Source organism: Hippichthys cyanospilos, chromosome 1 (assembly GCF_059441005.1).
Source record: "Hippichthys cyanospilos isolate Australia breed blue-spotted pipefish chromosome 1, RoL_Hcya_1.0, whole genome shotgun sequence".
In the NCBI taxonomy this organism is placed as follows: Eukaryota; Metazoa; Chordata; class Actinopteri; order Syngnathiformes; family Syngnathidae; genus Hippichthys; species Hippichthys cyanospilos.
The window spans coordinates 3,326,407-3,338,879 of NC_142369.1; the positions used below are offsets into that span (position 1 = coordinate 3,326,407).

Below are 12,473 nucleotides of genomic sequence, written 5' to 3' on the forward strand. Positions count from 1 at the left end.
TTAACCTTTCATTTTATTTATTTTTTTAATTCACTGCTCATTTTCAACATCCAATTTCACATGAGTGTGTTTGAATGAGGCACGGATTTCAAAAATATGCTCACCTGCACATTTGGAACGCAGATCAACAGGTTACATTTCCAAAAGCAAATATCGCAAACATGCACTTGAAGATACGTCACAAATAAAATCTCACAAAACAAATGAAGAATCCACAATGCAAATAGCTGCAAGCCAAACACACTTTTACAGGTCATGTCTCACTCTACACAATTTTCAATAGATTATTCCAGTCAACAGAAATTTTAATTCAAACCCGCTGTCATTAATTTCCCTCATATTCCTCCAATAATTCCCAAATGTATTACAATACATACAAGATACAAAAAAAAAGACTTTTAATATAAATCAGACTGGACTGAAATATGCGTAAACAGAATGTTTAAAACAACAAATGTAGAATTTAAACTTTAATGTCTTAACAAACACGTTTACGCATGCATGGATGTTCATTTTGTGTACATTGGTGCCTTGAGATACAAGTTTTATTTGATTCCTGATCACAATTGTGACTGGAACACTCGAATCTCAAATCATCTTTTCCCACAGAAATGAAGAGGAATCCCATTCATACTTTCCCAAAAACAACAGAAAATACACGATCAAATATTGTACTTTATTACAACATCATAATTATAAAGAATTTCAAGATTTAGACTTTTATTTCGAGGCTAACGGCAATCATCAGTAGTAAAAGTGGCTATTTGGAGATGGTTTTAATTTTAAATAAAAGTAAAATAAAAAAATAATACAAGCTCCAACTTGTAACAATATTGAAATGTGTTTAACTCCTTCACTTCAATTGACAAATATTGACGTCAAAGATTTTAACGGTTAAATGTTCATTTTTGTTTCCTTTATTAAGTCTTAAAATCCACTTTAGACAAGATGTATCATTGTTGTAAAATTTTCAAAAAGTTAAATGGAAGATGTAAACAAGTAATTAGCTCTAAATGAATCCCTCCGAAATTTAAAAGTAAAAGAATTGGAAAAAATTCACTGAGCTTTGTTTTCAAGCAAATTTCAAACAAAAAGTTTCTGGGGTCAGCATTATAAAGTTAACTGAAAATTTGAATAAATTGTTCCATGTCGCTAAAACTATTTTAAATTGATTTATTATGATTGATTTTTTTTTTTAAGGCAGATGCCCTTGTAAAAAAAAACAAATAGTGGCGCTGATAATCTTTCCAGCTAATAATTGGTCTATCTCTAATTTATGTTATGTAATTTCAAAAATATTCTATTTTGCTGTGAATTTTGGCTCATATCTTGAAATACATCATAAGAAGGGTCACCCATCAAGGGATTTCTGCCATTTTTACATGCATGCAATATTGTTTGACCCCTTTAAACCTGCCAATAATTTAAATTAACTGCATATTTTACACTTGAAAACATCCAATCAAATCAAATCATTTCATTTCACAAAAACCCTGACAATGCATGCCACCCCGTGAAATAAATACTGGCTACGCCCCTGCTCTTATCTCAAGGCACCATTGTTTTAAAAGAAAGAAAGGAAAAAAAAAAAGACGCAAAACTTGATTTGAATTAACCGACTGGACAACCAGGCAGTCTGAAGGCATCCGGCACGCCACTATCAAGCTTACAGATAATTTTGTATATCCCTTTCTTCCAGCAGGGGTCGCTGTCTCTGCCTGTCCAAATGGCCGAGTGGAACTCCCTCAGGGCCACCTCTGACACTTCGATGAACCTCTCCGGCACCTGGAAACGGTAAGAAAAAAAGGGGTGGGGAAAACAAAAAGGAAAAAAGTCCAATTTTGAAATTGAAGCGGCTCAAGACAAAAATATTGATTTTAGATGAAGGTTCACCTGGTAGATGTTACTTTTATTGTAGTGCATGTTGAGAATGCGGTAAAGTTCCGTATCGCGGCCCACCCGCAGCTGACTCTCTCTGCCCAAGCGAGGTGCACCGTCCCTGCATCACCCACACACACACACACACACACACACACACACACATATACACACACACACACACACACACACACACACACACATGGATCCCAAATATTCATTTTGATGCATTATACTCTCGGTCGCCGTATCACAATAGCTGTACACAATTCTAACTCATTCTCTTCCAAAAACCTGGTGATATGGTATTTTTAAATTATTACGTTGCATCCCCAAAACGTAGTTATACGTTTTTTTTTGTTGTTGTTGTTGGTTTTTTTTTTTGCTTTTTCTGCAGGACATGTTTTCTCAAGGGTTTGATGCAACTTTTCTGCAAAGCAAAGGATTTAACCCTCCCGTTGGGACAATGCGTCCCACAACCTTTGAAAAAAAAATCCAAATGGATCTAGGAATGTTAGCAAAAAGATGATTTGGCATTCCAGCGGTTCGTTACACAACTATCTACACATTTATTGGCCACAAGCAACTTTTCCATACAAAACAAGCCAGTGCTGGGCCAAGCGTCAACAAAGTAGGTTGCGTTGTACAATTTCTTGTCAATTAACCACCTAGTACTGCGGAAATATTTTCATAATATGTGTTATAAATGTTTGTTACTATAGATTACACTGATTAATATCTATTGTAGGTGTTTGCTGATCATTTTCACTTCTCTCGCACCTTTATTAGTCCTGCTGTTATTAATATTATTATCATTATTATAAAATACAGATGGGCGAAAAAATCCCAGGGCCTGTAACCTAATCTATGGAAGTGGAATTTTCAAAATAATTTTCCAAGTATCCTAGAGTCCTAGACTTAAAATCAAGTAATATATGCCATAAGTTGTTTTGGTTTTTTTTTCAGAGAAAAACAGAATTGGTAGTGAAAGGGTTAAAAGCCGTTTTATGATAAAAAAAAGTGACACTGGATGGCAGAAATGCATCTGAGCAGCGATCAGCAAGGCACAACAAAAGTTCGTAAAAAGAATAAGCAGGAAAAGGAAATGTGGAGGCTCGTGAGGAGCTTGAAAACGAAGCGTGAAAAACATTGAGAAAACCTTTTTTTTTTCCAGATATTTCACTTCCAATGAAGTTCCGTTTCAAATATTAAAATCATTCATGGTGTTCTTTTTACAAAGAACATTTTTTCAAAAACCCGTTTGGTGTTTTGTTTATGTTGCTCTACAGCTGATATAGCTGATAAAGATTTCCGAACGGTCACAAACGCAAAAGAATATTAGCGTAAAAGTCAAAGGTCAATTTGAAATGAGTCTTCACAAAAAACTCTCGTGAGAAAAAGAGAAACTAGTGAAAATGTGCTCTTCTACTGCTAATTACTTAAAGGGATAGTGTGTAAGATTTAGACAGTTTTTCATTACGGCCAACAGGAGGTGCTGCAGGTGCCGCATTTACCATTGTCCGTAGATGTAACAAACATGGCCGCCTCCGAAGAAGCACCACCCCACATGTAAAATAATTTAATGATAACTAGATTATATTCACAGCATACTGGTGTTCATTAAGAACACATTCATTTACAAGTTGTTGAAATTTACACCCATTTAATTTATTCCATTTTAATAAAAAAAAAAACATCAAAATCTTACACGCTGTCCCTTTAAAAACGGAACAAGGTATAAACTATTTAAGATGGACTGCTAGAGCTACAAAATAATATTCTGCGTGCCTTCAAAGATGGATGAAACGTATCTAAAATGGCTGCTACAGAAGTGTGTTTCCTTTGAAAAATGGCCGTGAAAGAATGAGTTAAAAAAAAAAAACAAGCAAACCAACCGGGTGAGAGCCTCGCGGACGGCCTGCCTGGCAAAGCGCTCCATCTGGATGTAGAAGAACTCTCGGAAGTTGCTGAACCATTTGATCATCTGCGAGGTCACGCAGCGGTTAAACTGTAAGCATAAAAGACATAAACGTCAAGAGATGGCAGGTCACCAAGTACCGTAATTCTCCAAATATAGGACGCACCTGTGTAGAGGACACACCCTTCATTTTGGGCTCAAATTCTGGTATTTTCTACGCTACCGTATAACAATGTAAAAACTATAGCAAAACAGAAGTAACCCCAGCCACTACTGTAGCTTCTACTCTGTGCGCCTTATAATGCGGTGCACCCTGTTTATGAAAATTGTTTTAAAATAGGCCATTCAATGAAGGTGTGACTTATAATCCGGTGCGCCTTATAGTGCTGAAAATACTGTAAGAATATGAGTATAAAAATTTGCATCTGTGTGGCTGATGGAGCAATCTTCCTTGAATGGTGTCGAATAAAAACTATATATATAATTTTTAAGTTACTGTTTATAGGGCGCACCTATACTTTTGGCCTTCACCTTTTTTGGGGAAAAAAAGTGTGTCTTGTATTTGGGGAATTATGGTAAGACTACTTCATTACTTGACCTCAAATTGAAAATAGCTATATTGTATAAATTTGACACATCACAGAGAAGACCCTGACAAAGTTGAAAGCTCCAAAAAAAAAAATTCCACTCTTTAAAATGTGGCTTCAAAAGCGCTCTGACCTTGGGCTTGTGTACTAAATAAGATGAAAACGCAACTGTCAATCAAGTACTTCTTCTACAACCTGGAAAAAAAATATATTAATCTTGTCTCTTTTTTGAAGCCTATTCACAAATTAAAGCTGCAAAAATAGACTATAAGGCTAGAATATTTCCCAGCAGGTTGTTAGTGGCTTTCCACGTTGCAAAAATACACATGCACCAGAAGGTGCCTTCATGTACCCCCACAGATACTCGTACCCCCGTTTGAGAACTCCTGCACTGCCACACCAGCCCCAAATCCTGTCCACGTGCTAGCTGTCTCCTCGAACTTAAAAAAAAAACCCGACCTGCACTCACAGCAAACAATGAGGCACTCTAAAGAAGCCACACAAACAATGAGAAGATACATCTTCATATTAGCATAGCTAGCTAGCTAGTTACATTGCCAGTCTTTTTAATACATCATTTCTGTACATTGATTTCTTAGGTATCGGACTCCAGTCCTCGAGGGCCGGTATCCCGCTTGTTTTCCGGTTTTCTCTGCCCAACACACCTGATTCGAATAATTAGCTTAGCGTTAGCTCTGCAGGAACTTGAAAAGTATCCTCTTCATCTCAATCTGGTGTGTTTGAAAGAGAAGCTTCAAAAACATGCAGCATACCGGCCCTCGAGGACTGGAGTTCCACACCTGGGATTAAAGCACAGCGTCATACCGCAAGCCGCCTGCGATATGAATCAAATCAAATGAACACACGCTCACACACACCTTGACGTCAGGAAAGTATGTCTTGAGCGTGTTGGAGCTGGGGTAGCGAGCGTAGAAGAACATGAGTTTGGCTTTCTTCAGGTGGCAAGGAGACAAGCCTTCCTGGGTGTACACACGAAGCAGGTTAAGGACATAACTGCATGCCGCTCGATTCAATCTGGGTTTGTCCAATCAGATTCAGCGTCCGATTGTTGCCGCGTCTATCTAATCCGCCCAGTGGCCGGACATCGGCTTCATCCTTTTTTAAAGATCCGATGTCCGATAAATGATCAAACTGTGTTCATTTTCAGTTAACTTCATAGAAAAGGTTCGCGTGACCCTCGGAACACGCTGCACATTTTGCTTTTCTTTGATCTTTTTTTAAACAAACAAATAAATCAATATAATGTGAATTTTAAAAGTTATTTAACATATACTTAAAGAATATTTTCCCTTTTGCGGAAAATGTATATATTGTGACTTCCATTACTAATAATCGCAATTGATCAAAAAACAAACATATCAGTTTATCCCTAGCGTAAGTATCAGTGGCTGGTATCGGTACCCTCTACGAGGTCTCGATACCTTAAAAATAAGGCCAGTTTTGATCCCATATACAAAAAAAAATAGGCAATATTTTTAGTTTTAATGAAAAAAAGTATCGGCTGAAAACATCGGTTTCGTTGGGTACGGATAATCACGATCAGCCATGAAAAAAAAAGTCTACCTGCAGCCATAATAGTGGCTAGTATCAAAATGAATGTCAGCTAATTATTGGGTTCCTTTGTTACTAATAATCACTTTAAGCTTTGGAAAAAAGCGTGTTGGTCTATTTGTAGCTTTAATTGTCAGCGGCTGATATTAGCAGCCTCCATGAGTACTCGATACCTGCAAATCATCCCAGTATCGAAAACATACCGATTGTAGCATTGATATTCGCTAATATAAAAGATAATAGTTCTCTTTTTTGGCAAAAGGATATTCCGCCTGCGCTCAGGTAAAGCTCTCCATCCAACATGGCCCCGCCCCTCACCCCCCTTTCCCTCTCTCTGTGGGCGTGGCGCACAAGGGAGGGTCCCAGGTGACCCAGCAGAGGCAACGGGGGAAAGGAGGGGTGCGCGGGGAACTCCAGGAAGGGCTCGGAGTTGAGGAAATCTTTGCGGGACGACTGGGGCAGATGGGGCAACTGCGGCTGGTGGGGGAGCGAGCGCGAGAAGAGCTGCTGCATGGAGTAGTGGAGTAGCGGCAGCGCCAGAGGCGGAGCCGGGAAGGACGACGAAGAGGAAGAAGAAGATGAGGGAGCGTGGCCAGTGGCCGGCTCCTTGCCTTGGGGCGGCGGGGCTAAGAGAAGGGGAGGTCGAGGGAGATGGAGAGCGAGGTTGGGGTGACTCGGCAGAGGCGGGCCCAGAAGGGGGCGGGCCTTCTGGAGCTCAGGTGACTTCCGGGCCACCAGCGGTAAGGCCGCATCTTCCGTCTGAGGGGTTTGCAGCTGTCTATCGCCGTCTTCCTCGCCTCTTGCCGTCCTCTCCTCCTGACCTCCGAACCCTCGCTCCGCGCTTGCCGGCGCCTCGCCGTCGCCGCCTTGCGGGCAGGACGTTTCGGTGTACAGGCGCAGGACCCGATCGATGACTCTGGCCACGGCGCTGCCCAGCTCCAGCTTCAAAGCCTGGGCAAACTTGTGGCCCCCCTCGTCGTCCTCGTCTTTGATCCCCCCGTCCCAGTCCAACCACAGGCCCACCCCCTCCATCGCACCTTCGCCCCTCCCTCGCTCCGTCCTCGCCCTTTGGTTTTGCTTCTCTTCTCCTCGCTTGAAGCTATAAAAAGGGCCCATAAGCGAGAGGGGCTCATTTTCCGAAACGTCCTCGTCTTCGTCAAACATTCTCTCGGCTATGTCCTCGTCGTCCGCGTCTCCTCCGTCGGCACTCCTTTTCCCCTCGTCTTGTTCCGCGCTGCTCTCCCCAAAGGCCCTGAGCACTTTCTCCTGCAGGGCCTGCAGTCTTTCCCTGGCCTCCTCTAGCTGTTCCTTCAGCTCCTCCCGCCTCCTCCTCCTCAGCTCCCTCCTTCCCCCGCAGCGCCTGGCGCCGCCCTCCTCCAGCTTGGTCCTTTTCACCCTCGCCAAGTCCGAGCCCCACCGGGAGGCCGTCCGCTTCCGGAGCTCGTCGCCTGTCGACGGGCCCTCCTGGCCCTCCCGCTCCAGGTGGGGGCCGCGAGGGGTTCCGCAGGATTGGCTGAGGTGTTGCTGGATGAGGGGAAAGCCCAGCGGTCCGAAGGCGGTCGAAGGGGGCGCACCCCCTCCCGGAAGCCCCCCGAGCGCTTCTGCCGAGAGAAGTGGCGGGGCGAACGGGTGGATTTGGGAATTGGGGTCTTCGAAGAGGTGTGAGGGGGAGTCCATCGCTGGGGGAAGAGTTGCACAGCGGGAATTAGATTCTTCTGATAACACGCTGATATTGCAACCTAACTTAACAAAATGAAGGCATGCACAATTTAGTGACAAGTTGGGGGGGGGGGGGGGGTGTAGTGTGTAGTGTCCCTCTCCTTGTCCAAAGTCTGTGTAGGACTTCTCAACTTTTTCAGTCTGTCAACAAGTAAGGCACAATGTATGATACCTTTTTTTCAGGTTAAAATCTTGAAGATATTGATGTTAATGTTCCAGATCAATTTTAAATTTATTATTACGGTATTTCTTCTTTTTAATTTTGTTAAACATCAAAGAGTTCAGTTTGTCATGATTGTTTCTAGTTTTGGGTTAGGGTTAGCCATGAATTTACATTTTTTATCTGGGCTTTGATGTATTTTAAGCACTTTTTTTCGGATTCAGAATAAGCTATAACCTGCATAAACCGTGTCAAAACAAGTTTTAAAGTAAAACATTTGCTGATAGTTGATCTAAATTGATTTTTCATTTTGTAATGTGTATAAGGATACAATTTTAGATGTATTTGATCAAATTTGAATCGATAATGATTTCATTTATAGTCACCGCAGTGAGTGGGTGCTAAATGTTTTCTCTTTCCTTGCGGTAGCTTTGCTAAAAATAATTGAGAAGAACTCCACTACACCATGTTCACGATGTACACTATGTTCAACTTCGGGTACCTGTAGCCGAAAACGAGCTGTGTAAAAATGTTACCTATTACTAGATCTACGATTACACTAGCAGTTAAAACTAATTGATTAATAGCCATTTCATCGATTATTAAATTATTTGACAACTATTTTAATATACTGTTCATGGAGATGTTTCAACCCCGCTTAGCTTGTCAGAACGGCACTACATGTGCTGTTGGCTAATGTTAGCATTAAGATAGCTTATTTAACCCTTGTGGGATCATGTTACAAATAATGGAGATTCCTTAATTTTTTTTATGATATAAAAAAAATCAATGGGGTAAAAAACACTCGGGAGCTGAAATTTCAGCAGATGAGTTAAACATGTAAAATGTCAAAATGCAACAATTCTGACATTTCTATGTGATTGCAGCTGGACGTGCGAGATTTTGTGTACAAAAATAACCATTGTCCAAATTTTGGAGCATATAAAACCATTACAATTATCATTTTTGAGATGCATTTAGTAGGATTCATGACATTGATTTTCCTGCGATTTTTGCATCGTTCCGTTGAGTGGCCGTCAAACTATGTCAGCAAACAGAAAATTCTTTGTTGACTTGTTTTTCACCTCAAGACAGTAGGTGGCGATAGAGACCAGTTAATGGCTATGTCTCAAAGTGTCTTCATCACGTAATTTTTCACATTTTTATGGGTGTTAATAAATGTAACCTGCATATGTATGGATAGAACTGATGTCACTCAACAATTTGAGTGGTTGAAAGAAAAAAAATAGTGATAAATAACTTGAATGATCGCGCCTTTAAAAGCATTAGGAAAAAGTGCAAAGTGTGTAGTTTGCAACGTGTATGCACAAGGGTTAAAGACTAAGCTACCATGTTGTTTTCTATTTCGTTTTACAGTAAACTTTGAGAATTGGACTTCTTCTATGTTTGGATCGGCGCTCACTCCTCGCCTATGTACAAAATGCGAAGAATAATCAGGTACATGTTTTGACAGTGACATTTGTCTCCTCTCATCATCACGGCCAAATATCCCCTATTTCCTTCCTCTGTAACCCCCCTCAATCCCCTCCGCTCCCTCTTATCAGTTCAGGCAGCTTGTTAAGCACTGTTTGATCAGAGTGTTTACCATCACTCACTCACACACACACACACACACACACACACACACACAGGATGATTCACACAGTAGTAAAGCATGAGAGGCTTGTGAGGGGGCTAACAATGGTCAACGGTCCTTTGGAAGTGTGATGGACTCAGAACATCACATCGGTGTGTATGCCACTGCGTATTTGTGTGTGTGATCAGTATAGTCCGACTTAGCTTTGATAACACCCTTAATCCACTTCAGATGGATACACTCACCGCACACAGAGATGGATGGATGGACGGACGGATGGCTAGCGCGCATGTAGGGTCTCCTGGTGAAATACTGAGAGAATAATCCCCCTATAAATAGCTAAATATCAATTATTCAAATGCCCTCTCTTCCCGGCCATAACGCAGCCCAGATGGCAGGCGGGCCAATGCGCTTATATGCGCCGGCCAGATTAGCTTTTTTAAAGCCAGCCGCAAAGCTGGCCAAAATATTAACACAGCCATGGACATGAAAGCCATGTTGCACTAGATTAGACGGAATTATTCACCCAAAAAAAGATGTTATGTACACGCAACTATATTTTACTTTGTTCTGTCAAATCGAATCAAACTTTGCATTCAGTGCCAGCCTATATGTGTGTATATATATATATATATATATATATATATATATATATATATATATATATATATATATATATATATATATATATATATATATATATTCTCAAAAAAACGTTTAAAAACGTTTTTGGGAGTGAATGAGTTAATCATTTTGATGTATTCCTGACGACAGGGTTTACGGGTGTGAATCCATCCATCATAATTAAAAAAAATAAGCTTGGCAACATCTGTATGAGAAACTGGCAGCTGGACAGATGATGTCGCATTTTGAAATAATATCAACAACGCGGATTTACGAAGGCACAAAAAGCAAAAATCCCAAAATGACTTACTCTCTGACGGCAGAACTGCAGCGGGCTCTCAGCGAGGTTTTCCACTCAGGTGTCCGCCGATGCGCGCTCTTCCTTGCTCGAATGTCCTCAGCTGGCACCCGCGGTGATGCTGGTAGAAAAAAAAAAGGGGGGGGGGGGGTCGGACATGTGAGTCCACAGCTCTCCGGCCGCGTTGTTTTGTTTTTTTTCCAACCACCCCCACTAAGTGATCCACTTCTCCTCGCTCACCAAAGCTTTCTGTGCCGGGCTGGCACTCAGTGTCATCATGCTCCGATGATGCCGCCGCCGCTGCCGACGACGATGATGATGATGATGATGATGTCCACTTGATGACTCTGCCCCGCCCATGTTAGCCTCACCAACTATGTCAAACAGCAAAAGATTGGCGCTCGAACGATTAATCGGGCGATGAGGGAGCTTCAAAGCGCAACCAAAATAATCGGCCACTTGGCCGATTATTTGCATATTGTAACTTTTTACTTGCAGGTACTCGAACCGTTTACACCATTACCATAATTGCCGGCTACTGAAAAGCAGTTTTGATAGAACTAATGTTATCTTATTCGTCTTTTTATTAATTGTCTGATTAATCGATAATCTCTGTGTTTTTAGAGCCGCCACTTGAATATTTCATGATGTATTCTATCAATCACTGATCCAGTTTTCGGTCCGATCACTGTTTTGCAAAATAGATATTTCCAACTATAACTTAAAAAAAGGTACATAAAATTATTTATATAATTGATTTTGGCAGCTTTTTCTACCAAAAATTAGAATCAGCCTCAAAAAATCCACAGGAAGGGGGAAAAAACTTAAAAGTGAGTGCTTTGCCATCCGTGTCCGATTTGTAAAAGTGTAGAGCTACATTTGTTGTGATATCTTTTTGCAGATTTTATCCAGCAACTCTAAAATTTTATTCTGATCCGCTGGAAACATTTGACATCCATATAAAACGAAACAAAATAAAGGACAACAACATTTTGCCACAGAGTCACTGAAAAACAATGTAGCAATTATCCGCTTCATGTTCCACTTTATTTGCTCTTAATATGAAAAGAATTCCTTTTTCTACCATGACATTTTAAAGAGTTACCTGCAGAAATTCAAACACAATTCATCAATAAGTTGTTTCATGTTCCAATTACTTTGTTTTTAATTTAAAAAGACAATGTAGTGCATTAAAAAAGCCTTCCATTAGAATTGATCATACCTGCCATGTTAAAATTCCAGAGAAACGCTGCTATAAGAGTTTGCGTAGGCAGAGCAGAAGTATGCATACCCGACTCAACGCTTGCACTTCAACTACAGGAAGTTGTCTAAAATAGCAAGTTTTGAGTGTTTTTTTTTTTCCCCCAGCCCCCACTTCCTACTCCTGCCTGCCTTCCACTGATTAATGCTGTCATGGCTGCCCTTCACATGAGCGTCTCCTGTTTATTGTCTCCCTCTGCTTCTGTTAGGCAACTCACCAAAAGCCCTCAGTTGTCATGGAACCAAGGCCGGCCAACAAAAGATGGCCGCAGCTACGGACGAGGGTGAGTTGATGCGGTTTGGGGGGGGGGGAGCTCCATCTCTGTGGATGAGGCTGACATGCAAGCAGGCAGTCAATTAATATTAATAGGAGGAAAAAAACACGCAGAGGGAGAATGGCAGGAGATAACAAGGTCAATGATGGCTGCATCTGATCTAAATAACAAAGGAGCGTGCGGCGTGAGCATGCGCGTGTGTGTGAGAATGCAATTGATGGCTAAAACAGTCCTCGCAAAAGTGCAAATGGCTGACAGAAAAGTGCAGCCCGAAGCCTAAAATTGTGCGTCATTTCTCTCAGGTCTCCGATTATGTAAACTACTCAAACACCCTCCCGCTCGCTCATCCATCCGTGCGTGCATGCAGCCACTTTACTTGGAGCTTAGGAACACGGCATCCCACAGAGGTACAGTAGAACAACAATTTGTTAAAAAAAAAAAAAAAAAATGGGGGTGGGGGGCATAAAAAAATCGATAGATGGCATAAAGTGTATGTCCATTGATTTACTTACAGGGGAGTGCAATGGGGTTGATGGAAACATGGGAGGGGAGCAGGAAATGGCAAGAAAACAGGATAAAGCTCTG

The 12,473-nt window shown here is 41.3% G+C and overlaps 1 protein-coding gene and 1 long non-coding RNA gene across 3 annotated transcripts in view; one reads left to right on the plus strand and one right to left on the minus strand.

Annotated features, from left to right (window-relative positions):
- Positions 1-11,670, minus strand: LOC148428625 (uncharacterized). Of its 2 annotated transcripts, XM_088409345.1 has the most exons (8): positions 11,576-11,670; positions 10,594-10,727; positions 10,366-10,474; positions 6,222-7,634; positions 5,262-5,368; positions 3,774-3,886; positions 1,894-1,999; positions 1-1,785 (listed from the first exon to the last, which is right to left on the minus strand). In XM_088409345.1, exons 4-8 carry the CDS (start codon positions 7,630-7,632, stop codon positions 1,612-1,614), a joined length of 1,911 nt encoding a protein of 636 aa, XP_088265471.1. In that variant the 5' UTR covers positions 7,633-7,634; positions 10,366-10,474; positions 10,594-10,727; positions 11,576-11,670; the 3' UTR covers positions 1-1,611. The 2 variants fall into 2 exon arrangements, with proteins under 2 accessions (XP_088265471.1, XP_088265479.1); XM_088409353.1 differs by lacking the exons at positions 10,594-10,727; positions 11,576-11,670 and having other exon boundaries at positions 10,366-10,533.
- LOC148428626 (uncharacterized) overlaps positions 1,707-12,473 on the plus strand; it is an 18,301-nt gene continuing 7,534 nt past the window's right edge. Inside the window, exons 1-4 of the long non-coding RNA XR_015864969.1 lie at positions 1,707-1,794; positions 9,212-9,292; positions 11,823-11,897; positions 12,191-12,295. This is a non-coding gene — a long non-coding RNA (uncharacterized LOC148428626). The remainder of the gene's footprint in view (positions 1,795-9,211; positions 9,293-11,822; positions 11,898-12,190; positions 12,296-12,473) is intronic.

Excerpts from the sequence above, each read along its gene's own strand:
- LOC148428625 (XM_088409345.1), bottom strand. The coding sequence starts at position 7,632 with ATGGACTCCCCCTCACACCTCTTCGAAGACCCCAATTCCCAAATCCAC. Across the intron at positions 5,369-6,221 it reads TTACCTGAGCGCAGGCGGAA|CCCAGGAAGGCTTGTCTCCT; the intron begins TATCCTTTTGCC and ends TTCGTGTGTACA. Across the intron at positions 2,000-3,773 it reads GTCCGCGAGGCTCTCACCCG|GGACGGTGCACCTCGCTTGG; the intron begins GTTGGTTTGCTT and ends TGGGTGATGCAG.